Genomic DNA, 27,265 nt, shown 5'->3' with positions numbered 1-27,265 from the left:
AAGACCCAGGGAACGGCTGGCTCTCCTTACTCTCCATGAGGGCAGGCCGGGTTTGAATAATACTTCCTTGTGAGTTATTAAGATGCTCCCCTTAAGTGAACAGTAGCACTGTGAGAGAGGGAGTAAGACCCGAGAAGCGGGTGTGAGCCCGTCACAAAATATAATACTTTTATTATTGTGTTTGTTATTAAGTCCCCATTTTCACTTTGTAAACTGTTTACCTGGGCTTATGACTGAGTATGAATACCGCCATCAAAGCTTGAGTTGGGACCGAGCACCATCATGTTGTTGAAGTTTACCTGGTGGTGGCAGAGTGAGCTAGCCTGGTTGGCGACCTGAGAGAGTTTGTTATTTTGTGGAGGCCAGACCGAGGGTACTGAGCTCTGTGCATTGATGGTTGTGGAGACTGCGGCTCGGGGGACCATTGGTCTTATCCCACTCCTCAGGGGGTACAAGGCCGGGGTGTGTAACAGGGCTACCACCCCTCGCTGATAGTGTAACAGGGCTACCACCCCTCGCTGATAGTGTAACAGGGCTACCACCCCTCGCTGATAGTGGCACTGCAGGAGGGGAGAACGCCACGCCACCCTCGTAGTACATTTGACGTGAGAATGGTGTTTGGTTTCAAACTTAGGTAAGACATATATGTTAACAAGCCGTCCTCAAACTATGCAGCAACACGTGGGCCCAGAGATTCGTTCAATAATTCATAAATACAAGATTATTATATACAAAAATTTTGTGTATAGTGAAGCCCAAATTAGGTTAGATTTGTGAAGAATTGTTTGGAAAGTGTTTGAACGTCATCAGTTGTGAGTCGTTTGTGAAGCGTTGTCGTTAATAAACTATGAATTTGGCTGCCAGACCAACACGCATGAAGCATGTATTGATGAGCACGGGCTGTTGTTATTATTATTAATATGAGTTACATGTAAAAAGGAGCCGTCTCGCATCAACCAATAGGCCTCCTGTTGTGTCCTGTCAGTCTATGTCCTCGTTAGTGCAGAGCAATTTGTACTAATTAACGTTCATGTTTGTGTATTTCAGACTGAGCACCAGGTGGAGACCCCGGACTCCGTGCGTCAGGAGGCCACCACGCTCGCTGCCCCGGCCTCCACCATGACTAGAAGCCCAACTGCCAGTCCTGCTGCAGGAGCCATCGTTAATCCAGCCGCAAGTGCCATCCTAAATCCCAGCTCAGGTGCAATCATGGACTCAACCTGCGGAGCGGCCATGATGAACCGAAGCTCCGGCATGATTGACCCGAGTGGCGCCATGTTGGAGTACAGCGGTGGAGGCATCACAGCAGTCAGCAGCGGCTCCATTTTGCATGTCGGGGATTCTGTGGAGACCCGGATGGCTCGCCCGATGTCCGTGGCATCACCGGCGACACTGAGCCGGTACCAAGGTCGTGTAGGGCGCTCTGCCTCCTGCACCGGCCGGGGCACCTCCTTCACCTTCACCTCCTCCTCCACACTGCCCCGCCGCTCTTCAGCCGTGGCCCTCAACCCGGAGTTCTTCCCACTCGACCTCAGCACCAGCAGGGAGAGTTGTGTTTAGTCCCTCAGTGAGCGTGATGTAACCAGGGGCACCCCTGGGCAGGTGTTGAGCCAGGGGCAGGTGTTGAGCCAGGGGCAGGTGACGAGCCAGGGGTAGGTGTTGAGCCAGGGGCAGGTGTTGAGCCAGGGGCAGGTGGTGAACCAGGGGCATGTGTTGAGCCAGGGGCAGGTGTTGAGCAACGGAAAGGTGTTGAGCCAGGGGCAGGTGTTGAGCCAGGGGCAGGTGTTGAGCCAGGGGCAGGTGTTGAGCAATGGGTAGGTGTTGAGCCAGGGGCAGGTGTTGAGCCACGGGTAGGTGTTGAACCAGGGGCAGGTGTTGAGCCAGGGGCAGGTGTTGAGCCAGGGGCAGGTGTTGAGCCAGGGGCAGGTGTTGAGCCAGGAGCAGGTGTTGAACCAGAGGCAGGTGTTGAGCCAGGGGCAGGTGTTGAGCCAGAGGCAGGTGTTGAGCCAGAGGCAGGTGTTGAGCCAAGAGCAGGTGTTGAGCCAGAGGCAGGTGTTGAGCCAGGGGCAGGTGTTGAACCAGGGGCAGGTGTTGAGCCATGGGCAGGTGTTGAGCCAGAGGCAGGTGTTGAGCCACGGGCAGGTGTTGAGCCACGGGCAGGTGTTGAGCCAGAGGCAGGTGTTGAGCCAGGGGCAGGTGTTGAGCCACTGACAGGTGTTGAGCCAGGGGCAGGTGTTGAGCCAGGGGCAGGTGTTGAGCCAGGGGCAGGTGTTGAGCCAGGGGCAGGTGACGAGCCAGGGGTAGGTGTTGAGCCAGAGGCAGGTGTTGAGCCAGGGGCAGGTGTTGAGCCAGAGGCAGGTGTTGAACCACGGGCAGGTGTTGAGCCAGAGGCAGGTGTTGAACCACGGGCAGGTGTTGAGCCAGGGGCAGGTGTTGAGCCAGGGGCAGGTGTTGAGCCAGGGGCAGGTGTTGACCCAGGGGCAGGTGTTGAGCCAGAGGCAGGTGTTGAGCCAAGGGCATGTGTTGAGCCAGAGGCAGGTGTTGAACCAGGGGCAGGTGTTGAGCCAGGGGCAGGTGTTGAGCCAGAGGCAGGTGTTGAACCAGGGGCAGGTAACGAGCCAGGGGCAGGTGTTGAACCAGGGGCAGGTAACGAGCCAGGGACAGGTGTTGAGCCAGGGGCAGGTGTTGAGCCAGGGGCAGGTGTTGAGCCAGGGGCAGGGTTTGACCCAGGGGCAGGTGACGAGCTAGGGGCAGGTGTTGTGCCAGGGGCAGGTAACGAGCCAGGGACAGGTGACGAGCCAGGGGCAGGTGACGAGCCAGGGGCAGGTGACGAGCCAGGGGCAGGTGTTGTGCCATGGGCAGGTAACGAGCCAGGGGCAGGTGTTGACCCAGGGGCAGGTGACGAGCCAGGGGCAGGTGTTGTGCCAGGGGCAGGTAACGAGCCAGGGGTAGGTAACGAGCCAGGGGCAGGTAACGAGCCAGGGGCAGGTGACGGGCCAAGGACAGACGACGAGCCAGGGGAAGGTGTTGTGCCAGGGGCAGGTGACGGGCCAGGGGCAGGTGACGGGCCAGGGGCAGGTGACGGGCTAGGGGCAGGTGACGGGCCATGGCAGGTGACGGGCCAGGGGCAGGTGACGGGCTAGGGGCAGGTGACGAGCCAAGGGCAGGTGACGGGCCAGGGGCAGGTGACGGGCCAGGGGCAGGTGACGGGCCAGGGGCAGGTGTTGAACCAGGAGCAGGTGTTGAGCCAGGGGCAGGTGTTGAGCCATGGGCAGGTGTTGAGCCAGAGGCAGGTGTTGACCCAGAAGCAGGTGTTGAGCCAGGGGCAGGTGTTGAGCCAGGGGCAGGTGTTGACCCAGAAGCAGGTGTTGAGCCAGGGGCAGGTGTTGAGCCAGGGGCAGGTGTTGAGCAAGGGGCAGGTGTTGAGCCAGGGGCAGGTGTTGACCCAGAAGCAGGTGTTGAGCCAGGGGCAGGTGTTGAGCCAGGGGCAGGTGTTGAGCCAGGGGCAGGTGTTGAGCCAGGGGCAGGTGACGAGCCAGGGGCAGGTGTTGAGCCAGGGGCAGGTGTTGACCCAGGGGCAGGTGACGAGCCAGGGGCAGGTGTTGTGCCAGGGGCAGGTAACGAGCCAGGGACAGGTGACGAGCCAGGGGCAGGTGACGAGCCAGGGGCAGGTGACGAGCCAGGGGCAGGTGTTGAGCCAGGGTTAGGTGTTGAGCCAGGGGCAGGTGTTGAGCCAGGGGCAGGTGTTGAGCGAGGGGCAGGTGACGAGCCAGGGGTAGGTGTTGAGCCAGAGGCAGGTGTTGAGCCAAGTAGTGAATAAGGAGACAGATTGAGGTAAAAAAAATTCAGAAACGGTTGGGCACTTCCATGCCTACTTGACCCTGGCGGGCCAGATCGTCCATATCCCTCTTGTTTTAGGTGGGGTCGGTTAGGGCACAGTCAGCGCGCTCCTGGCTGGCTGGCGGTGGTGGGGTGGTGGTCCCCCCTGGGGTCCCTGGGGGACCACCACCAATGGTGTACCTGAGGAACTGGTGCCCTATCCTAACCTGTTTTTGCACGATTTGTCTCGAGCTTTTAAGATGAGTCTAGGGCCTCAAGGAGGGGGTCTCTACTTATGAGAGGTACCGAGGATGAATGTTCAATAGTTGGAAACCAAAAAATACACTGGTGAAAGGCATATAAACGTTTTTGGAGTATTTTAATGGCATGAGCAAAAATGCACGATTTGTCCCGGGGGTGTTACGAGAGTACTACGGTATCAATTTGGGGGCCCTTACTTTTGAATGGATCAGAGGGTGAATGTTCAATAGATTCAAACCAAGAAACGCAGTTGAAAGCGAATATAGAAGTTTTTGGAGTACTTTAATGAGGCTATGACTGAATAGTATAGGGAGTCCTTGGGCACAGCTCCATTTTCTGTAATGGTCTGAGGTGGATAACCCCAGTGGGGGTCAAGCATACAAGGGGGGGTCAAGATTCCTTACAAAGACCATTTTGGATATATAGGTGTAGTAAGCCTTATCTTGAATTTGCATGATACTGTGGGGTACATTGACATGAAGGGCGAGTCATAGAACAGGATCTGCATGTGAGATGGGTCATATTGGGGTTTTAAAGAAGTTAAGATAGCTTTAAAGAGTCCTGTGTGCTTGATAGTGGGGAAATGTTCAGTCAATAATTCTCGTGTTTTGAATCTGAATGAGGGGTCCTAGTTTGCGTTCTAGTCGTAAAATGAGTTCCTTAGTATATTTGCTATGGAAAATGAGCTTTCAGTACTCTATATAATTTGAAATGAGGTCAAGAAAGACATGTTTATGTGCGAGAAGAGTCACGTTGGAAACTGTTTATTCCAGTCATCCCCCCTTGGCTTTGCTCCGTTTTCTGTAGCTAAAGTAAAGATTCCATTTTCTGTGGTATTCAGTTGAATACTGGTGAAAAAGGCATACTTGCATTTGTATGGTTCTAACCTGTTTATAGATATATTTTTCGGGCCTCAAATTAGATTTTAATATGAAAAATAGCATCAAATGTATGTCTATCTTTTGTAATAAACGTTACAAGCATTAACAATACCTGTGATATTTCATAGCATACGAAAAGAAGTTTAAATAGTGGGGCCTCAGCCATATTGTGTTGGGTTTGACACTTCTAACATTAATTTGACACTCTTAAATATACTATAAAGGAAAGTAGTTGAGTGGTTTAAGCAATTTAATACGTATTGGGGTATTCTGTATTAAATTTCATTTTTTAACATCAAAATAGTTTTCAGCTATTGTGGTGAGGGCCCAATAACTTCATATAGCGCAATGACTGGCGCTATCTGTACTTAGTCCCCCCTAAACTTAAAACAGTTGCACAATCTTATTTAAACACATTGCTAAACTCTTATACACAAACAAAAACTCAATTTTTAACTTACACAAATAAACCCAGGGCTTTCACATTCGCGCAAAATACTTAGTCCCCCCTAAACTTAAAACAGTTGCACAATCTTACTTAAACACATTGCTAAACTCTTATACACAAACAAAAACTAAATTTTTAACTTACACAAATAAACCCAGGGCTTTCACATTCGCGCAAAATACTTAGTCCCCCCTAAACTTGAACACTCACAATCTTACGGTGCTTTAATTTCCAAAGCCTTCCAAACCTGCTCTGGGTCCTGCCCAGCTGACTGTGGCTGGATGGATTACAATTGAGCCAAAAACAGTTGGTCAGGGCGAGATACGGCCTCATTTTTAGAGACATTTACTATAGTAAAAGCTTGAACGTCGAGAACTGAATGCGGACCTGCACGAGAGTTGTTCTTGGCACTCAAATGTTTAGAGATTAAAATACATAGAATCTGCAAGAGCCCACCCTAAGTCGCTCACGCGGCCAATAGACATGTTTTTCGCCCAAATGTATTTATTTAAAATAATACGTCAGATAGAAAGAGTTTCGCATTGCTATTATATTTACCTTATAAAGCCTCTTTATAAAAATGATATGCCACTGCGTATTATGATTGTTTGATAATAAATATTGCATAAATACTTACACGATTTCATAAACAAAAAAAAACTTTTAATGAGCCATGGTTGGAAGGCTTTATCATTATCCTAATTACAAACTTTTAAAACTAACTAGAAATGTATGTCTCATAGAGGAAGATTTATTCTTCAGGATATATATTATTTATTAATTAAGAGTTTCATTCTGTATAAAAAATGAAAGTTGCCAATATTTTCAAAGCTCTGGCCACTAATTTTTTATAAAGGTTTTCCAAGGGAGTAAATCTTGCTTCCTCTCTTTCTCCCAAATGTTTCCTCATTTGCACAGCAGCAGAGCAACCTTCGTGCGGGCCCTGGTTCAGTTCCCCAACGTCCGAGCTAATGGACATTACAAATTTCACAAAATGATGCAGTATCTTAGCTGTCTCTCTAATTATAAAGGTGTTAATCTTTTTTTTTTTAACCTTTGAGTGCTAGGTCTCAAAAAGGTTCTTTACCTCAGAAAGAAAGAGAGAGAGAGAGAGAGAGATTCTATTTTTGTCCATATTCGAGCGGAATGTTGAACAACCTTCGTGCGGGTCCTGGTTCAGTTCCCCAACGTCCGAGATATTGGACATTACAAATTTCACTAAATGATTCATTATCTTAGCAGCCTCTCTAATTATAAAGTTGTTAATCTTTTTTATAACCTTTGAGTGCTAGTTCTCAAAAGGTTCTTTACCTCAGAAAGAGAGAGAGAGAGAGATTCTATTTTTGTCCATATTCGAGCGGAATGTTGAGCAACCTTCGTGCTGGACCCGGTTCAGTTCCCCAACGTCCGAGCTATTGCACATAGCAAATTTCTGTAAATGAGGCAGTATCTCGCCCCCACCCCCCGGATCAATGATTTTAGGGCAGTAAATAAGCAATTGCAATCTAATCCCCCCCCCCCCCCAAAAAAAATACTGTTCATGAAAATGTGAGCTTATTTATACTAATTTATGAATATAAAAAAACAACTCGACATTTGTACAATTTTTATTTTCATAAATAAATTAGTCTCTATGCCTTTTTTGTCTTCTTAGGAAATAATCGGTCGAAGGACATGCGAAATGGTGCATCTGCAAATGGGGCAGTTTCTCATAGATACAAGACAATTACTGCATGTTACCATATGTCTGCAGGGCAGCAGTACGACACTCAACGCATTGTTAAAGCACACCTTACACAAAATATCAGCAGCCCAAGACGTTGGCGTAGATGTGTTCATCACAGTTTCAACATGGGATGTCGCATCAAAGTCTGTGGCCTCTTCGCCAGTTTCAACATCCATTTCATTAGCGACTATAGTCGTCTCTTCCGCCTCTGTTTCAACAGGAGAAGGCAAAGCCCGCAAACCAAGATTAGTGCTCATGAACCCGCTCATTGATCCAACAACGTCGACATCCATTTCATTAGCTGTGGCGACTGTTTCCATGTCAGAGGGCGCGGATTGCCATTCCAGATTCGCAGGCTCTACCCTACCTTCCACATCCTCATGATGAATTCCCCTTAAACCCATTTCGGCTTTAGTGCTCTCTTGCATATACCACAACATTAATTCTATACATCTGGCCTCTGTAACAAACGGTAATAAATCTTTGGTGCTTTTGAGATATAGCCTTAAGGCAGGTCTCACACAGACATCAGGAAATCCAAAATGTTCAATTAATGCTGGGAAAAAACCCAAACCTTCCATCAGACCAGTTAAAAGATGTTCATCTATGGGTTTTATAGTTCGACGCTGCGAAGATTCTCTAGCATTCTTAATGAACTGTGCATCCTTTTTAATGTTGACAAAGGTGCACTCAGGATACCATTGCGCGTGCAGTGTCCAAGGGTCGTCAGCGGGTTCCCAATTACGAAAACCATTCCCACAGAAAAAGCAGCGCATGTGGTCACTTAGGCCTGTAAATTTAAGAAAAAAAATATTCCCATTCATTATTATTATTATAGCTCACATCCGGCAATGTTGTAATACAAAAACACACACACGCGCCCACACACACACACACACACGCACTTCCCGGGACCAAAGAGCCAGAGCTCCACCCCCGCAAGCACAATTGGGGGAGTAAACACACTTTTTTTTTCAGATATATACAAGAGTTGTTACATTCTTGTACGGCCTAGCATTTCGGGCAGGTCCCTAGAATACAATCCCCACCTCGAAGAATCGTTTTTTACAACCAAGTACCCATTTTACTGTTGAGTTAAACAGAGGCTACAGTTAAGGATTTGCGCCCAGTAAATCCTCCCCGGCCAGGAGGATACACACGCACACACTAAAAATAACAAAAACTCCAACAATATTTGTTTACCACAGAAGAAAAATCCTGATTCTGCCAATTCGTGAGATGTTTGCTTGACACAACCAGTCCAGCTGAGGTCGAATGTTTCCAAACGCTGTTTGTATGTTGCCAAGCCTGGATATCTAGGTTTAGCGTATGGAATTACCCCCAGAACCTGCAAATCATCTCCAGTCATTTTAGTTTCTTCCTCGCGGGGTGGGGTCTCTAAAAAAACAAAGATGCTCCATCACATATATGCATAAGACACAGGTTCTAAGTCAATTCTTTCAAAAACAAAAAAAAATAAAGAAAAATTATTTGAAAAGACTTACTGCGTTTATACTTATTTTTTTTTTTTGTCCTCCCTCCACATCGCCAATACTAATTATTCACAGATAAACTAGTAAATTATATTTATACAATATACTCACGATCAGATGTTGCTATATTCTTTGGTTCGAATAGGGGTGAAAAGAAATCCAGCCCATATTCGAATGCCAGTTTGGTGATTTCCAAAGGAACGTTATTGTCCTTTTCGCCTCTTATGAAGGAACAATTTGGCGACACTTTCGCATGCCTACTACGGGGCGTATCGCCCTCAATCCAAGCATGCACAACTTTTACAACAAAAGGCGCAGGAACAATGATCCGCAACTCTCAGATAATAAAATCCCTCATTCACCAGGTCTTGGGGGTTTAGCCACTCGACAGGCCAATTTATAAAGGTGTCTAAACGCATTTGGGCACATTTAAGACTGTCCCTGGAGTAAAACGTTTTAGTACGGGAAGGTTCCATTGTGTACTGGTGCGAAACTGGCGAATGGAGGCAAGATCCTAGGCTATATATTGCCCGTCCTTTCCCTCCCCGAAATAAGTGTCAAAGATCGCTACATATGTGCTAGTTTCTTTTTTTTTTTTTGGTTTGGCAATTCTAGCAACCGCTACTCTTTTTTTTTATGGCATAATTATGAGGAAACAGGGAAAGGAAAAAATGACTCGCAAATGTGCTAAATCATGTTGCATAATGCAGTGAATTAAAAAAAAAAAAGATGGCAGTTGGTAGTCTAGGAAAGGTGACCAAGTACTTATTTTTTGTGATAATTATCGAGAAATGTCATTAACTACACAAGGTATCCCTAATGTCAATAAGTTATCACAAACCTTCCAATAATGATGTGGCCTCCATGACTTTATATATATTTCATTAAGGGAATATGGTCTGACTACGGTTTTTTCATGGGGGGGGGGGGAACATTAAAAAAAAAAATGGTAACATGTCGCACTGTGTTTGACCTTTTCTGCTTCTGAAAAAAAAGGTTGCCAGTGTTTGGGTATTAAGCTGACGTATATTGATATTTTATGGCAAGATATTTTGAGATACATATTGCGCTATTTGAGGTGTTTTTTTTTTATGCTAATTAAGTCAGTGAAAAAAAATGTTCCTATGGGCTTCTTGTTGGTCGAGGCCCTTATAATAATAATATAAATATTTGCTCAGTACGTGGTAACTTTTACACGCACTAGCAGGGATGGAGATATAAGGGCGCAAAGCCCCCACGACGAATATTCGCAGGGTCGACACAAGGTGGTTGACTAGGCTTTATCCAAAACATAAGGGAAAGTAAAAAAAAAAAAGAAAAATGGAGACGTGGCTGGAAACGCACACCGGATATTTAACCGATGAAGAATTTTGCAATAATGAAACTTGCATTGTGTATCCTGTAAACTGCATATCTTGCGTCCCGTACGGGATGGCGAAGGACATATCAGTGAAATACAAACACGCAAGCGCCTATGGTGAACGCAGGCCTTTGTATAATCTCAAGAGATGTGTTCCCCATGATCGCCCAATTCCCGGTTCAATTCATGTCTCCAATCGTCGAGCTGAAAATCTCCCCTGCATTATTGCTGCTGCAGTGCAATATGGTATAGGGGCGCCTGTAGAGAACAATGAGATCGCCAAGTCGCATATAGAAAAATCCAAAGATCGTGATATGCTCACCGGATTAAAAGAAGATACAACGCAAAATCGCCTCATCTATTTCAAAAAGGCTATAGAAGCCATAACGAGATTCATCAAGTCTTCTCCGGAAATCGCACGAGTTGTATTACCTGTGGGTATTGGTCGCACCTGTGTTCAAAGAGATGAAGTTTGGGAGGAAACATATCTTCCAATTATCGAAGATCTGTATGAAAACTTAAAACATTACGATGTTAATGTTATATTGGTGCGTAATGACCAGAGCTCCAAGGAAAAAAAAATGTCCCTGGCAACTCTATGATGCGCAGTTGTCCCCCGCGCCGGCGTGAAAAGTGTATATAGACCCCCTTCCGAGTCACTACCTCACAAGCCAGCACTATGGAGCTCCCCTCCCTGATTGGCGACTTTGCCTCTTTGCCCATCTATAACAATCGTGATTGTCTGCTCTATGATTTGGATGCAACAAGCGTGCAGTTGAGCGAAATGGTGCACACTTTATGGGAACGATACCCCTATGCTCGATTGCATCGGAAAAACCTGCCGTACAAAAATCGTGCTGTTAGAACTGATAGAGATATCCCCGGCCTCATATTTGTTGGCGAAGCACCCGAATTCTGCAATAGGATGGATGACGACCCCTATGAAAGTTATGCTGTTTTACCGCACCTTATTGGATTAATCACCCAGTTTACCAACGGTCCAGCGACGCCATCTTCTTACAAAAAGCCCAGGTACGAAGCATGGAGTTTGGATGAGCATTTTTATGACTGCCTGAAAAATGATACCGAATACCAAAGATGGCGTTGGTTTGACAAAGCTCTGCGAAAAGCCATTGAACATATTCTTCAGAGAAGCTGAAGAGGACAAGTGGGAAGGATTATTTTCCCATATGGGTTGGGCAAGGCTTGCGGGCAGTATCTCACAAGTGGCGAACGCAACATATGGGAGACTAAATATTTCCCTGTGATGTGCAAATTAGCTCAGAAACTGCAAGAACGTGGTATAGACACTTTAATGATGTCCTGTAAATAATGACACGCCAACTCGCTCTCCAACCCATGGCATCTTTAGACACAAGATTCCACGTATGGCCATTCCACCTGTTTCTACGAATGATAAAGACTCTGTTTCTACTGTCGGACCTGCCGCTGACGTGAGAGAAGACGGGTCAGCTGTCGTGGAAGATACCACGAGCGTTGCTGTGGAAGATGATCCATCTACCGGCGCCATGTCTGTTACTGTAGGAGATGAAGTGCTCACTATTGTGGAAGACGACGACAATGAAGACAAAGAGAAAATGGAAATGGAATATAATGAAGATGAGATTAGAAAAGCTGTAGAATCTATATTGTAATATTTCATACAAATTAAACCACAAAAAAAGAAATGTTAACCTGTATTTTTATTTACTTTTCCTAATTTCTCTACACACACACACACACACACACATTTATTTATTTATTGTTTCCTAATTTCTCTGTACAAAAAGAAAAACTATGAATTACATATTATAAAAGCCTCTAACAACTCTATGGAAAATAGAGTTGTAAAATAACAGAAAATGGAAATGGAATATAATGAAGATGAGATTAGAAAAGCTGTAGAATCTATATTGTAATATTTCATACAAATTAAACCACAAAAAAAGAAATGTTAACCTGTATTTTTATTTACTTTTCCTAATTTCTCTACACACACACACACACACACACATTTATTTATTTATTGTTTCCTAATTTCTCTGTACAAAAAGAAAAACTATGAATTACATATTATAAAAGCCTCTAACAACTCTATGTGACAAGGTGTATATAAGACGAAGGTTATGTTAAAAAACCTTTTTAATCGCTTCGAGATGTGTTCCAACTACATGCGAGCCAAATTACGGAGACTCAAAGATTCTATTATTGAAGTGGATTTCCCCAACGATGATATATTTAAACCCGGGGACTGTATTGTCTATGATCTTCCTGCCCTACACCAGTTTTCTAATGGTTACTCCCAACAGCTGTGGGAAAAATATCCTTATGGGGTGGTTGAAAAGAAAATATGTCCTGAAACGCTTTGTGCTGTAGTTACGGATCGTGACACTCCAGGAAATATAATCCTCTCCCCGCCACCAGAACCTAATGTGCAGCCTTATCTCTTAGCCCTCATATGTCAATATAGTGTAGGTGCGTCTATTGAAAATAATGACATTAACCAATTTCATATTAAGCACAGTAAAGATATTGATTTAGTAGCGGGATTGCGGAGAGATACAACTATCAACAGACGATGGTGTTTTAAAAAGGCCGTGAGTCGCATTATGAGCGAAGCCAAGAGTAATAATTCTATCAAACGGATAGTTATGCCATTTGGTATAGGCTGCAATTCTGGGGTGGGTTGGTCTAGAGCGGGTGAAGAAGAAGAAGAATGGCTGGCATCTTACTACCCTACACTGGCTCATTTGGCCCATGTAATGAAAAAATGCAAAAAAGAATTTGTGCTGGTGCGTCCTAAACAAGATGGAGCAGGGAAAGGTCAAGTACCGCCACAAGTAGTGAAAAGACCATCGAGTAAAAGGAGGAACCTTAGATCTTATTACACTAACGACGAATAATAAAAAAAGTGCTTGTTTTTTTTTGTATATGTATTTTTGTATATGTACTCATAATAAAATAAAAAATTGTATAAATGTCAAGTTTTTTTTTTATCTGTTAAAGTAGTTTTTAAAAATAAGAGAGAGACCTCATCACTTATTCACCCCCATGACAAGTACTCTAGCAAATACTACCTGACATTTTTTTTTTTTAACATATTTCATCTTCAAGGGGAGTGTGCAATAATAATAATAATAATGATACATGATTTTTTTTTATTTAGGTAAAAAACACACACATATATATATTGTGACAATAATCTCCTTCAAGAGATTGAGCCTGCTCTTCCCTCCACAATTACGTCGATACAACTATATAAAACTACTATGGAAGAAATGTCCAACAACGACAACAACATCTCCAAGGTTTGCCAGAGCGCAAAACGTATGCAGCCAGGAACACCTGCTCAGACTCAAACCGCCAAACTACCCGTCTTGCTGCCGGCTCCTCTGATTGGTCGCCGGTCGGGCTGCAACTGCACTCCCCCCCCCCATACTACTTGATGTCTGGGGCCGCCACGACCTCAGTCCTCAGAATATTCCGTGCTTTCACAGTTAACACTTCTCCCTGCTAGACGTAAGCTTTAGCGTACGTATACTGAGAGAGGTGATAGCTTAAAGCCAATATTCCAGCACCTTTCATATACTTGTATATTGCACTTCTTGTTATTTTGTCTTAACGTAACTTTTCATTGTGTCATTTAATTATTCTTATTATTTTGATTGATTGATTTTATTATACGAATTTGTAAGTCCATTTTATTCATGTTTTGATTTATTTAACGTAATTAAAATTTCATTGTTAAAATTTACTTGTGTTTTGTGTGTCTTCTCCTTACCTTACCACAGACGAAGTTCCAGATTTTCTATTTTTTTTAATACTATGTGACGAGGCCATACCCCTAGCTTTGAACAGCCGAACACCAACGCGTTACCGTCACAATATATATACAAACAAAATAATGTTCTGATTGAACAGAGTCTGGGTTGGAGGACAAAGTCTCGGGATTTGGGGATAACCCCCCCCCCCCATCAGGCCACCTGCACATTGTTCCTGTAGTATGTCCCCTTTGCATCATTAGTTCCTAAGAGTTATCTTGTGGGTGGAGCTTTATCTAGATCTGCCTTAATGACGGGATGCAAATTTTCCCTCCAATAAACCTCATCCTCTGGCGCAATTTCCTCAGCTTCGGAGGTGGAACAATAATCCCCAAAGAAAATTTCTCTAAATGCATTCTGCGCTCGAACTTTGTCATGATAAATAAACCAGTTTTCACGCTGTTTAAAATCAATCCCCGCAAACTGTTTTTCTATTTCACCTTGGGCTTGCACCCACTCGATAAAGTTGGGTATTCCATTATACGCCACATTAATCAAGCCTATTCCTATTTCGACAGGTAGTCTTATTTCTGTTTCGTCACTAAAACCGCCATATACGGTCTCAACGGCGTTAATTTTTTTGTTTTCTGTCTTTGAACATGTGAGTCTTCTAAATCTGCGCCTTCATACTGCTTTTCAATAGCCGCTAAAGCCTTGACGCGTGCGATGAACTTGGGCAATTCCTCATACTCCACGACGCAATGACCTCGTGAAATAAATACCAGGGGCGATTCCCTGCATTGCATCTTCCTCTTTTCCTCAACATCTACAGCCTGATGGCCGAGCTCTGATAAAAGATATAACAGAAAAAATTAATTGCATACGCCCATAGAGAGAGAGAAAAAAAATCGTTGAACTTTATTGGATTTCTTTTAGATTTAACTTTTAACTACTTGGAACGAATTATCAATGAGGCACAAACCATGACAAGTCCTGTAAAGTATTAGGGTTTATGCATACCATTTATAGTCTCCATCACAGCTTGGTCGTATGATCTCTCACTGAGAACCCCACACCCACCCCAGCCAGATATAGGCCGAGACCTCTTGAACTTGCTGCCAGGGGTCGACAGTTTATTTTTTTTTGTTTTTTTATCTATAAGTTGGAATAAATAAGCTCGTATTTCCTTGAACGTTTTTTGACAAAATTCTTGATGTGGGAAACAAATACTCAAATGTGTGAGGGAATGAAAATGCGCGAAGAGGCCATAATGGTCCTAAGAACACACATTCTTTCCACAGTCACTGATAAGTCGCCGGCTGGATGGATTGCAATTGCTTATTTACTGCCCTAAAATCATTGATCCGGGGGTGGGGGCGAGATACTGCCTCATTTAGAGAAATTTGCTATGTGCAATAGCTCGGACGTTGGGGAACTGAACCGGGTCCTGCACGAAGGTTGCTCAACATTCCGCTCGAATATGGACAAAAATAGAATCTCTCTCTCTCTCTCTTTCTGAGGTAAAGAACCTTTTGAGAACTAGCACTCAAAGGTTATAAAAAAGATTAACAACTTTATAATTAGAGAGGCTGCTAAGATAATGAATCATTTAGTGAAATTTGTAATGTCCAATATCTCGGACGTTGGGGAACTGAACCAGGACCCGCACGAAGGTTGTTCAACATTCCGCTCGAATATGGACAAAAATAGAATCTCTCTCTCTTTCTTTCTGAGGTAAAGAACCTTTTTGAGACCTAGCACTCAAAGGTTAAAAAAAAAAAGATTAACACCTTTATAATTAGAGAGACAGCTAAGATACTGCATCATTTTGTGAAATTTGTAATGTCCATTAGCTCGGACGTTGGGGAACTGAACCAGGGCCCGCACGAAGGTTGCTCTGCTCCTGTGCAAATGAGGAAACATTTGGGAGAAAGAGAGGAAGCAAGATTTACTCCCTTGGAAAACCTTTATAAAAAATTAGTGGCCAGAGCTTTGAAAATATTGGCAACTTTCATTTTTTATACAGAATGAAACTCTTAATTAATAAATAATATATATCCTGAAGAATAAATCTTCCTCTATGAGACATATATTTTTAGTTAGTTTTAAAAGTTTGTAATTACAGTAATGATAAAGCCTTCCAACCATGGCTCATTAAAAGTTTTTTTTTTGTTTATGAAATCGTGTAAGTATTTATGCAATATTTATTATCAAACAATCATAATACGCAGTGGCATATCATTTTTATAAAGAGGCTTTATAAGGTAAATATAATAGCAATGCGAAACTCTTTCTATCTGACGTATTATTTTAAATAAATACATTTGGGCGAAAAACATGTCTATTGGCCGCGTGAGCGACTTAGGGTGGGCTCTTGCAGATTCTATGTATTTTAATCTCTAAACATTTGAGTGCCAAGAACAACTCTCGTGCAGGCCCGCATTCAGTTCTCGACGTTCAAGCTTTTGCTATAGTAAATGTCTCTAAAAATGAGGCCGTATCTCGCCCTGACCAACTGTTTTTGGCTCAATTGTAATCCATCCAGCCGCAGTCAGCTGGGCAGGACCCAGTGCAGGTTTGGAAGGCTTTGGAAATTAAAGCACCGTAAGATTGTGAGTGTTCAAGTTTAGGGGGGACTAAGTATTTTGCGCGAATGTGAAAGCCCTGGGTTTATTTGTGTAAGTTAAAAATTTAGTTTTTGTTTGTGTATAAGAGTTTAGCAATGTGTTTAAGTAAGATTGTGCAACTGTTTTAAGTTTAGGGGGGAATAAGTACAGATAGCGCCTGTCGTTGCGCTATATGAAGTTATTGGGCCCCCACCACAATAGCTGAAAACTATTATGATGTTAAAAAATGAAATTTAATACAGAATACCCCAATACGTATTAAATTGCTTAAACCACTCAACTACTTTCCTTTATAGTATATTTACGAGTGTCAAATTAATGTTAGAAGTGTCAAACCCAACACAATATGGCTGAGGCCCCACTATTTAAACTTCTTTTCGTATGCTATGAAATATCACAGGTATTGTTAATGCTTGTAACGTTTATTACAAAAGATAGACATACATTTGATGCCATTTTTCATATTAAAATCTAATTTGAGGCCCGAAAAATATATCTATAAACAGGTTAGAACCATACAAATGCAAGTATGCCTTTTTCACCAGTATTCAACTGAATACCACAGAAAATGGAATCTTTACTTTAGCTACAGAAAACGGAGCAAAGCCAAGGGGGGATGACTGGAATAAACAGTTTCCAACGTGACTCTTCTCGCACATAAACATGTCTTTCTTGACCTCATTTCAAATTATATAGAGTACTGAAAGCTCATTTTCCATAGCAAATATACTAAGGAACTCATTTTACGACTAGAACGCAAACTAGGACCCCTCATTCAGATTCAAAACACGAGAATTATTGACTGAACATTTCCCCACTATCAAGCACACAGGACTCTTTAAAGCTATCTTAACTTCTTTAAAACCCCAATATGACCCATCTCACATGCAGATCCTGTTCTATGACTCACCCTTCATGTCAATGTACCCCACAGTATCATGCAAATTCAAGATAAGGCTTACTACACCTATATATCCAAACTTGGTCTTTGTAAGGAATCTTGACCCCCCCCCCTTGTATGCTTGACCCCCACTGGGGTTATCCACCTCTGACCATTACAGAAAATGGAGCTGTGCCCAAGGGCTCCCTATACTATTCAGTCATAGCCTCATTAAAGTACTCCAAAAACTTCTATATTCGCTTTCAACTGTGTTTCTTGGTTTGAATCTATTGAACATTCACCCTCTGATCCATTCAAAAGTAAGGGCCCCCAAATAGATACCGTAGTACTCTCGTAACACCCCCGGGACAAATCGTGCATTTTTGCTCATGCCATTAAAATACTCCAAAAACGTTTATACGCCTTTCACCAGTGTATTTTTTGGTTTCCAACTATTGAACATTCATCCTCGGTACCTCTCATAAGTAGAGACCCCCTCCTTGAGGCCCTAGACTCATCTTAAAAGCTCGAGACAAATCGTGCAAAAACAGGATAGGATAGGGCACCAGTTCCTCAGGTACACCATGGGTGGTGGTCCCCCAGGGACCCCAGGGGGGACCACCACCCAACCACCGCCAGCCAGCCAGGAGCGCGCTGACTGTGCCCTAACCTAACCACCTAAAACAAGAGGGATATGGACGATCTGGCCCGCCAGGGTCAAGTAGGCATGGAAGTGCCCAACCGTTTCTGAATTTGTTTTACCTCAATCTGTCTCCTTATTCACTACTGAGCCAGGGGCAGGTGTTGAGCCAGAGGCAGGTGTTGAGCCAGGGGCAGGTGTTGAGCCAGGGGCAGGTGTTGGGCCAGGGGCAGGTGTTGAGCCAGAGGCAGGTGTTGAGCCAGGGGCAGGTGTTGAGCCAGAGGCAGGTGTTGAACCAGGGGCAGGTGTTGAGCCAGGGGCAGGTGTTGAGCCAGGGTCAGGTGTTGAGCCAGAGGCAGGTGTTGAGCCAGGGGCAGGTGTTGAGCCAGAGGCAGGTGTTGAACCAGGGGCAGGTGTTGAGCCAGGGGCAGGTGTTGAGCCAGGGTCAGGTGTTGAGCCAGAGGCAGGTGTTGAACCAGAGGCAGGTAACGAGCCAGGGGCAGGTGTTGAACCAGGGGCAGGTGTTTAACCAGGGGCAGGTGTTGAGCCAGGGGCAGGTGTTGAGCCAGGGGCAGGTGTTGAGCCAGAGGCAGGTGTTGAGCCATTGGCAGGTGTTGAGCCAGGGGCAGGTGTTGAGCCAGGGGCAGGTGACGAGCCAGGGGTAGGTGTTGAGCCAGAGGCAGGTGTTGAGCTTTTCGTGACGCTGAACCCCGGTTCATTCCGAACACAGCAATTACACAACACACAACACCTTGCCTAAGCAACCATTACTACCACCGTGTACTCCTACACACACCAGACCCTTGAGGCGTACCACTGGGTTTGTACTGGAACACAATGAATGAACATATGGAAGGTATTTAAAGGATGTCGGGTTTTGTCATTTAATTACAAAGAATAGACTCTGACAAATAATAATATATTAACATACTCTATTAGGTCAATACACTTCCAATACCCATAGACCACTTGACCTCCGCGATCACCACACACACTCGTAACTTCCGCCTAAGTCCCTAATACGGAATGATTACTACAACGCTCCACACCCGGTTAGTCTTACATTCAATACTCACATACTGCAGACTTAACTTGGTCACTAAGATCACAACAGGCTCTCGCATAGCTGTCTGCTACACTTCGCTGCTGCCACAGACGGAGACCTCGGAGGACTTGCTAGTTCAACTTCCACAACCAGACTGACTTCAGCCAACCATGGCCTCAATCATTTCACCACGCCTCTTGAGGAAGGTATAATCCGATTAACCTTATCCCTAGAGCGGTAACCTTGTTCCTAGAAGCCTGACGAAGAATAATTCCTCTTTCCAGGAATTATTAATTTGGCTAAACAGCTTTGGTCTTAATCCATTGACCTTTCTTAGATATGTGATCCATAGTCTGTCTACTTACATGTACTTTCAATCATCATTCGTTAAGTGTTGTAGTAATGATCCTCTAGCTAATAATTCCTACTAACTTGTTGATTACAACACCACTCCCCTCCTTAAACACGCATATGTCCCCATATGCATCATTGCAATGGTTCCATTAGTGCAAAGACCTGGAGGATGCACCCACCATATGTGTACAACTAAAAAATCATCCAATAAGTTCATCATACACACAATGAAATAAATTAAAATTTTCCCCGACATGACTCACAACACTTCTCCAACATATACATTATATTCACATCATAGCACAGGTAAAATAGTCTGTAATAATTTTTCCCATCTCCAACAATACACATATACCTAAACTGCTGACATATAATTACATACAAACATAACCATAAAATTACATGGACCAGAATGCTGGCACTTAAACAGAAATGACACTAGTCATTAATATATACACAACACATATATATCTAAGGTTCTTCATCCTTAGTAACAAGTTAATAATTCAACATCTTGCCCTGTACTGTTAACATAAGGGCTTACAATGATCACACAATGTTTCACTGGCCTCCTCCACAATTGGCAGCATCACCTCTCTTGTCTTCGTGTCCCATGGTTGCTAGGTCATAGATCCTCCATGACCCAGACAAAACCCAGGCTGTCCAGCCTGGTGAATGTTGTCAATGTCCCATCGTTGCTCTGAGCTAACGTGATCCTGGCCTCCAGAGCAACGGAGATTCCTACCCCAGGGTCATGTTCCCTTGGGTCTGTGCTGACGTCTCGTTCCAGGGCACCAATCCCAGAACGCTGTAGATCCCTCACAGCTCTCTGGTCTAGGCCCATCCGCCCAGAGTGTGTCCACCTGTATTCACACCTTCCCGACCGCTGTACCTGCAAAATATTCCCTCGGAGCCCCCTGGCTCGATCCCATTATTACATAACCCCCCTCGGCTCCTTACTCTCTCCCCGTATATAGCCTGAGCGCAGCTGCAAAACCATTGCAGCTGGCCCTAATCCCTGCTTTGATGTCAGGGGGCGAATTTCGCCTATAACGTCACGTTGGCTTCACTTCCTCCCCCTTTTTTTTTCTCTAGAATTACTGAGTGTAGCCTCATAGCTTCCCTTCTACTCTACCTGAAGCTCTGTGACATGATCCCGGGGGACCTTCTCAAGCCTAACACTCAGTAATGGTGCCGATGAGGTAATATACAGTATATACATACACATACATTATCACAATAAATACCTCATTAAAATAATTTCACAACTAATGTCACTAAAGCATCATACTGCCACTTGCTCGCTTCTAGCGAGATTCCTGTAACAACTTAATTAATGCGAAATTAGTATATCTACTTGGCTCGCCCACTGCAACCACCAACACCTGAAATTTGAAATTCTACCTTATAATCTTATCCATAAGACTTACCCACTCCGACTTAATTAATGAAAATTTTAATGAAAATAATGAATTTTTATTAGTCTTTTATGAGTCTTGCTAGATATATCGACTTGGCTCGCCTACTGCAGCCACCAACTCCTGCAACTATCCACATTTCATCTTATCCATAAGACTTACCCACTCCGACACACCACCACCTCTGGTCATCCCAACCACTGATGACCTCATTATAACGCCACACATCCTCACAACCACTTCCTGCGTCCTAACGCACCGACCTTGCTACGCCGATACTCACCTTACCGACCACTACCTGGCGCCCCTGCGCCACCATATACTCCACAACACCACACTCCATACCAGGCGTCCAAACGCCACCACACTACACCACCCAACGGCGTCCCCAACGCCATCAACACAACACACGGCGTCCCCAACGCCCTCAACACAACACACGGCGTCCCCAACGCCCTCAACACAACACACGGCGTCCCCAACGCCCTCAACACAACACACGGCGTCCCCAACGCCCTCAACACAACACACGGCGTCCCCAACGCCCTCAACACAACACACGGCGTCCCCAACGCCCTCAACACAACACACGGCGTCCCCAACGCCCTCAACACAACACACGGCGTCTCCAACGCCCTCAACACAACATACGGCGTCCCCCAACACCATTACCACCACAGCCATATGCCTTGCGCCAGAGCGCATCAAAACACCACGAGACATCACCAAACGCAACACACACTGTCCCTTTTCTCTGGTAATCCGTTAATTACCTGACCCACAGTCGTCAGGTATAATATCTTGTGTAGTGGCCACCCGCCACACACTACCACCAGCGTTAACAGACTTCAACGCTAATGTCTACAATACACCCAGTGTTACAACAACTAGTTATGCTACACATGCTACACCTTGGCGCTACAATGCCAACAATGTCATGCACTATACTACATCCATAATATCAACAGTCAAAACATGCACATTACACTACAGTAAACTAGTCATTACGCTGGCGTCTAATACGCCACTACACATGCATTACACTACACACCCCGGCGTACAAACGCCAATATACAACCATGCACTACACTTGGCGTCCAAACGCCAATACACACTGCGTCGCCACCTCTGGACGCAACACACCCCCACCAACGGGACACGCTCCCCGTGTCCCAAGGTAACACTCTCCATAATGCTACCTGTACCCACTAAAAATCTCCATGGCCCTCTCCAGGGTACACTAGACGGCGAACCCTAGACGTCAAATTATGCGTCGCTCGCTATGCCAAGGCGTCCATAATTCACTGCGCCTATTTTCTGTATCTACACCTGACAACGCCGGAACTCGCACAGTACTTTAGGTAATATTTCATTATCCTTAAAATATTCGATTTACACGTTACATGAAATTTAATTAACTTTAAATTACGTAGTTTTCACGCTTAATTTCACCTTAGCAACGGTTTCTCACTATTTCCGCCTTACCAACGATATAAAACAAGCTCCAAGGTGCGGCTCGCTTGGCCCACCCATCGCTTGGCCCGCACATGGCCCACGCTGGCCCACATTCACCCGCGCTAGTTTTCCTCGCCACGCTGTATAATCCGCACTACGAACACTGTATAATCCGCACTACGAACACTGTATAATCCGCACTACGAACACGCGTACTGCACTTGTTTTAGATCCCGATGCTTCAGTGGTCCAGACTTGCATCTTAGCCGTCTCTCGTTGCGGGAATCTGGAAAGAAAGAAATAAACCCCACATGTGCCCCACAATGGCCTAGTCCCTTTAATTAACTAACTCCTCTGACCTAGTCTCACCTGACCCTTCTTTCCTCCGTCTAGTAACCACCATTCTCACCACAACCCGACGTCTACCATTTCCCGAACATTCCCTCACCAACTAAACCAGAACCACACTTCCTTCATCTCGCAAGTGTTCCACACCTGTTTGCGCTGCCACCAAATATGTCATGACGCTGAACCCCGGTTCATTCCGAACACAGCGATTACACAACACATAACACCTTGCCTCAGCAACCGTTACTACCACCGTGTACTCCTACACACACCAGACCCTTGAGGCGTACCACTAGGTTTGTACTGGAACACAATGAGTGGACATATGGAAGGTATTTAAAGGCCGTCGTGTTTTGTCATTTAATTACCAAGAATAGACTCTGACAAATAATAATATATTAACATACTCTATTAGGTCCATACACTTCCAATACCCATAGACCACTTGACCTCCGCGATCACCACACACACTCGTAACTTCCGCCTAAGTCCCTAATACGGAATGATTACTACAACGCTCCACACCCGGTTAGTCTTACATTCAATACTCACATACTGCAGACTTAACTTGGTCACTAAGATCACAACAGGCTCTCGCATAGCTGTCTGCTACACTTCGCTGCTGCCACAGACGGAGACCTCGGAGGACTTGCTAGTTCAACTTCCACAACCAGACTGACTCCAGCCAACCATGGCCTCAGTCATTTCACCACGCCTCTCGAGGAAGGTATAATCCGATTAACCTTATCCCTAGAGCGGTAACCTTGTTCCTAGAAGCCTGACGAAGAATAATTCCTCTTTCCAGGAATTATTAATTTGGCTAAACAGCTTCGGTCTTAATCCATTGACCTTTCTTAGATATGTGATCCATAGTCTGTCTACTTACATGTACTTTCAATCATCATTCGTTAAGTGTTGTAGTAATGATCCTCTAGCTAATAATTCCTACTAACTTGTGGATTACAACAAGCTAAGGGCAGGTGTTGAGCCAGAGGCAGGTGTTGAACCACGGGCAGGTGTTGAGCCAGGGGCAGGTGTTGAGCCAGGGGCAGGTGTTGAGCCAGAGGAAGGTGTTGAGCCAGGGGCAGGTGTTGAGCCAGAGGCAGGTGTTGAACCAGGGGCAGGTGTTGAGCCAGGGGCAGGTGTTGAGCCAGGGTTAGGTGTTGAGCCAGCGGCAGGTGTTGAACCAGGGGCAGGTAACGAGCCAGGGGCAGGTGTTGAGCCAGGGGCAGGTGTTGAGCCAGGGGCAGGTGTTGTCCCAGGGGCAGGTGACGAGCCAGGGACAGGTGACGAGCCAGGGGCAGGTGACGAGCCAGGGGCAGGTGACGAGCCAGGGGCAGGTGTTGAGCCAGGGGCAGGTGTTGAGCCAGGGGCAGGTGTTGAGCCAGGGGCAGGTGTTGAGCCAGGGGCAGGTGACGAGCCAGGGGTAAGTGTTGAGCCAGAGGCAGGTGTTGAGCCAGGGGCAGGTGTTGAGCCAGAGGCAGGTGTTGAGCCAGGGGCAGGTGTTGAACCAGGGGCAGGTGTTGAGCCAGGGGCAGGTGTTGGGCCAGGGGCAGGTGTTGAGCCAGAGGCAGGTGTTGAGCCAGGGGCAGGTGTTGAGCCAGAGGCAGGTGTTGAACCAGGGGCAGGTGTTGAGCCAGGGCCAGGTGTTGAGCCAGGGTCAGGTGTTGAGCCAGAGGCAGGTGTTGAACCAGGGGCAGGTAACGAGCCTGGGGCATGTGTTGAACCAGGGGCAGGTAACGAGCCAGGGGCAGGTGTTAAGCCAGGGGCAGGTGTTAAGCCAGGGGCAGGTGTTGAACCAGGGGCAGGTAACGAGCCAGGGGCAGGTGTTAAGCCAGGGGCAGGTGTTGAGCCAGGGGCAGGTGTTGACCCAGGGGCAGGTGACGAGCCAGGTGCAGGTGACGAGCCAGGGGCAGGTGACGAGCCAGGGGCAGGTGACGAGCCAGGGGCAGGTGACGAGCCAGGGACAGGTGACGAGCCAGGTGCAGGTGACGAGCCAGGGGCAGGTGACGAGCCAGAGGCAGGTGACGAGCCAGGGACAGGTGACGAGCCAGGTGCAGGTGACGAGCCAGGGGCAGGTGACGAGCCAGGGGCAGGTGACGAGCCAGGGGCAGGTGACGAGCCAGGGGCAGGTGACGAGCCAGGGGCAGGTGACGAGCCAGGGGCAGGTGTCGAGCCAGGGGCAGGTAACGAGCCAGGGGCAGGTGACAAGCCAGGGGCAGGGGACGAGCCAGGGGCAGGGGACGAGCCAGGGGCAGGTGACGAGCCAGGGGCAGGGGACGAGCCAGGGGCAGGTGGAACAGTTGGCAATATTTATCAAATGTTTCTGTACGGACCAACATGTTGTTGTGGCCTCAGGAATATATGGCCCGCCGTGGCTTCACTCACTTCATTAATGAGGAATTAAAGAAAGTTCCCTCGTAAATGTTCCCGGTGAGAGAACACAAGCGGAACTGAACGGAACAAAAAGCGAGAGTAAACCAGCAGAGATAAATGTGGCATAATAAAATAAATTAGACTTAACCATGTAAATAGTCCTGACTAGTCATAAATCTAGCGATAACGTTGCCCCCCCCCCCGCCCCCAGGTGTATATATTTTCTTCAATAAACATTTTTGCTCTTAGAGATCATCAGAGCTCTGATGATTTTTAGACTCGAATTTGAACATGTATAAACTAGAGCAACATTTGTTCAAAATGAACCTACATGTGAGGTTTAGGTATCTAGTGGAATGGATGTGCAATGATTCACTTGGTAGAAATGTTGAAATTGTGTCCTCTGTGGTGGGCTAGCCCCTGACAGTCCCATGACCTCTGTGGTGGGCTAGCCCCTGGCAGTCCCATGACCTCTGTGGTGGGCTAGCCCCTGACAGTCCCATGACCTCTGTGGTGGGCTAGCCTCTGACAGTCCCATGACCTCTGTGGTGGGCTAGCCCCTGACAGTCCCATGACCTCTGTGGTGGGCTAGCCCCTGACAGTCCCATGACCTCTGTGGTGGGCTAGCCCCTGACAGTCCCATGACCTCTGTGGTGGGCTAGCCCCTGGCAGTCCCATGACCTCTGTGGTGGGCTAGCCCCTGACAGTCCCATGACCTCTGTGGTGGGCTAGCCCCTGACAGTCCCATGACCTCTGTGGTGGGCTAGCCCCTGACAGTCCCATGACCTCTGTGGTGGGCTAGCCCCTGGCAGTCCCATGACCTCTGTGGTGGGCTAGCCCCTGACAGTCCCATGACCTCTGTGGTGGACTAGCCCCTGACAGTCCCATGACCTCTGTGGTGGACTAGCCCCTGACAGTCCCATGACCTCTGTGGGGGGCTAGCCCCTGACAGTCCCATGACCTCTGTGGTGGGCTAGCCCCTGACAGTCCCATGACCTCTGTAGTGATCTAGCCCCTGACAGTCCCATGACCTCTGTGGTGTGCTAGCCCCTGACAGTCCCATGACCTCTGTGATGGGTTAGCCCCTGACAATCCCATGTCCTCTGTGGTGGGCTAGCCCCTGACAGTCCCATGTCCTCTGTGGTGGGCTAGCCCCTGACAGTCCCATGACCTCTGTGGTGGGCTAGCCCCTGACAGTCCCATGTCCTCTGTGGTGGGCTAGCCCCTGACAGTCCCATGTCCTCTGTGGTGGGCTAGCCCCTGACAGTCCCATGTCCTCTGTGGTGGGCTAGCCCCTGACAGTCCCATGACCTCTGTGGTGATCTAGCCCCTGACAGTCCCATGACCTCTGTGGTGGGTTAGCCCCTGACAGTCCCATGACCTCTGTGGTGGGCTAGCCCCTGACAGTCCCATGACCTCTGTGGTGATCTAGCCCCTGACAGTCCCATGACCTCTGTGGTGGGCTAGCCCCTGACAGTCCCATGTCCTCTGTAGTGGGCTAGCCCCTGACAGTCCCATGTCCTCTGTGATGGGCTAGCCCCTGACAGTCCCATGTCCTCTGTGATGGGCTAGCCCTTGACAGTCCCATGTCCTCTGTAGTGGGCTAGCCCCTGACAGTCCCATGTCCTCTGTGATGGGCTAGCCCCTGACAGTCCCATGTCCTCTGTGATGGGCTAGCCCCTGACAGTCCCATGTCCTCTGTAGTGGGCTAGCCCCTGACAGTCCCATGTCCTCTGTGGTGGGCTAGCCCCTGACAGTCCCATGTCCTCTGTAGTGGGCTAGCCCCTGACAGTCCCATGTCCTCTGTGATGGGCTAGCCCCTGACAGTCCCATGTCCTCTGTAGTGGGCTAGCCCCTGACAGTCCCATGTCCTCTGTGATGGGCTAGCGCCTGACAGTCCTATGACGGCGTGGTGGGCTAGACCCCCTCCCCACTTGGGGCAAGCCCACCACTATTATATATTATAATATATAATATATAATTGATATGTAATCACCTGCCTCAAGCTGGACAAACCCCAGCCAGTAAGATGTTGGTGTAATGTCACGGTCCGTTAACCTCACTGGGTGCGTGGGATTTAGAGTGAAAACCGACAAGCGGACCGACCACTTTGCACCAAGCAATACCAGATTCAGAAAGAAAATATCAACTGCCTAAAGCTGGGCACATGGAACGTCAGGACACTGACACCAGGTTTCTCTGATGACCTGTAAGAAATCAACGACGCCCGAAAACGGCTGTCATCTTTAGGGAGCTGAGCAAACTGCAGATGAATATTGTTGCTCTCCAAGAGACCAGGCTTCCAGGATCAGGATCTGTGAAAGAGAGGGCCTTTTCCTTCTTATGGAAAGGATATCCTCCAGACGAGAGCAT

The 27,265-nt window shown here is 46.6% G+C and overlaps 3 protein-coding genes across 3 annotated transcripts in view; 1 reads left to right on the top strand and 2 right to left on the bottom strand.

The window, feature by feature from the left end:
- LOC138354830 (neuronal cell adhesion molecule-like) overlaps positions 1-1,560 on the top strand; it is a 253,131-nt gene extending 251,571 nt beyond the window's left edge. The window contains exon 10 of the mRNA XM_069309330.1: positions 1,048-1,560. Coding sequence (XP_069165431.1) covers positions 1,048-1,560 — 513 coding nt within the window. The remainder of the gene's footprint in view (positions 1-1,047) is intronic.
- A 5,480-nt stretch (positions 1,561-7,040) lies between these two features.
- LOC123752738 (baculoviral IAP repeat-containing protein 8-like) lies at positions 7,041-8,641 on the bottom strand. The gene is made up of 2 exons (XM_069309242.1): positions 8,339-8,641; positions 7,041-7,925 (listed from the first exon to the last, which is right to left on the bottom strand). Exons 1-2 carry the CDS (start codon positions 8,502-8,504, stop codon positions 7,060-7,062), a joined length of 1,032 nt encoding a protein of 343 aa, XP_069165343.1. The 5' UTR covers positions 8,505-8,641; the 3' UTR covers positions 7,041-7,059.
- A 15,704-nt stretch (positions 8,642-24,345) lies between these two features.
- On the bottom strand, positions 24,346-24,858 carry LOC138354829 (zinc finger protein 512B-like). Its single transcript, XM_069309329.1, has one exon. The coding sequence runs from the start codon at positions 24,856-24,858 to the stop codon at positions 24,346-24,348; it is 513 nt and encodes a 170-aa protein (XP_069165430.1).
- Positions 24,859-27,265: the final 2,407 nt, after the last annotated feature.

Source organism: Procambarus clarkii, chromosome 64 (assembly GCF_040958095.1).
Source record: "Procambarus clarkii isolate CNS0578487 chromosome 64, FALCON_Pclarkii_2.0, whole genome shotgun sequence".
Classification (NCBI taxonomy): Eukaryota; Metazoa; Arthropoda; class Malacostraca; order Decapoda; family Cambaridae; genus Procambarus; species Procambarus clarkii.
The sequence above is the reverse complement of the archived record's forward strand: the minus strand, read 5'-3'. Positions and strand labels throughout refer to the sequence as shown.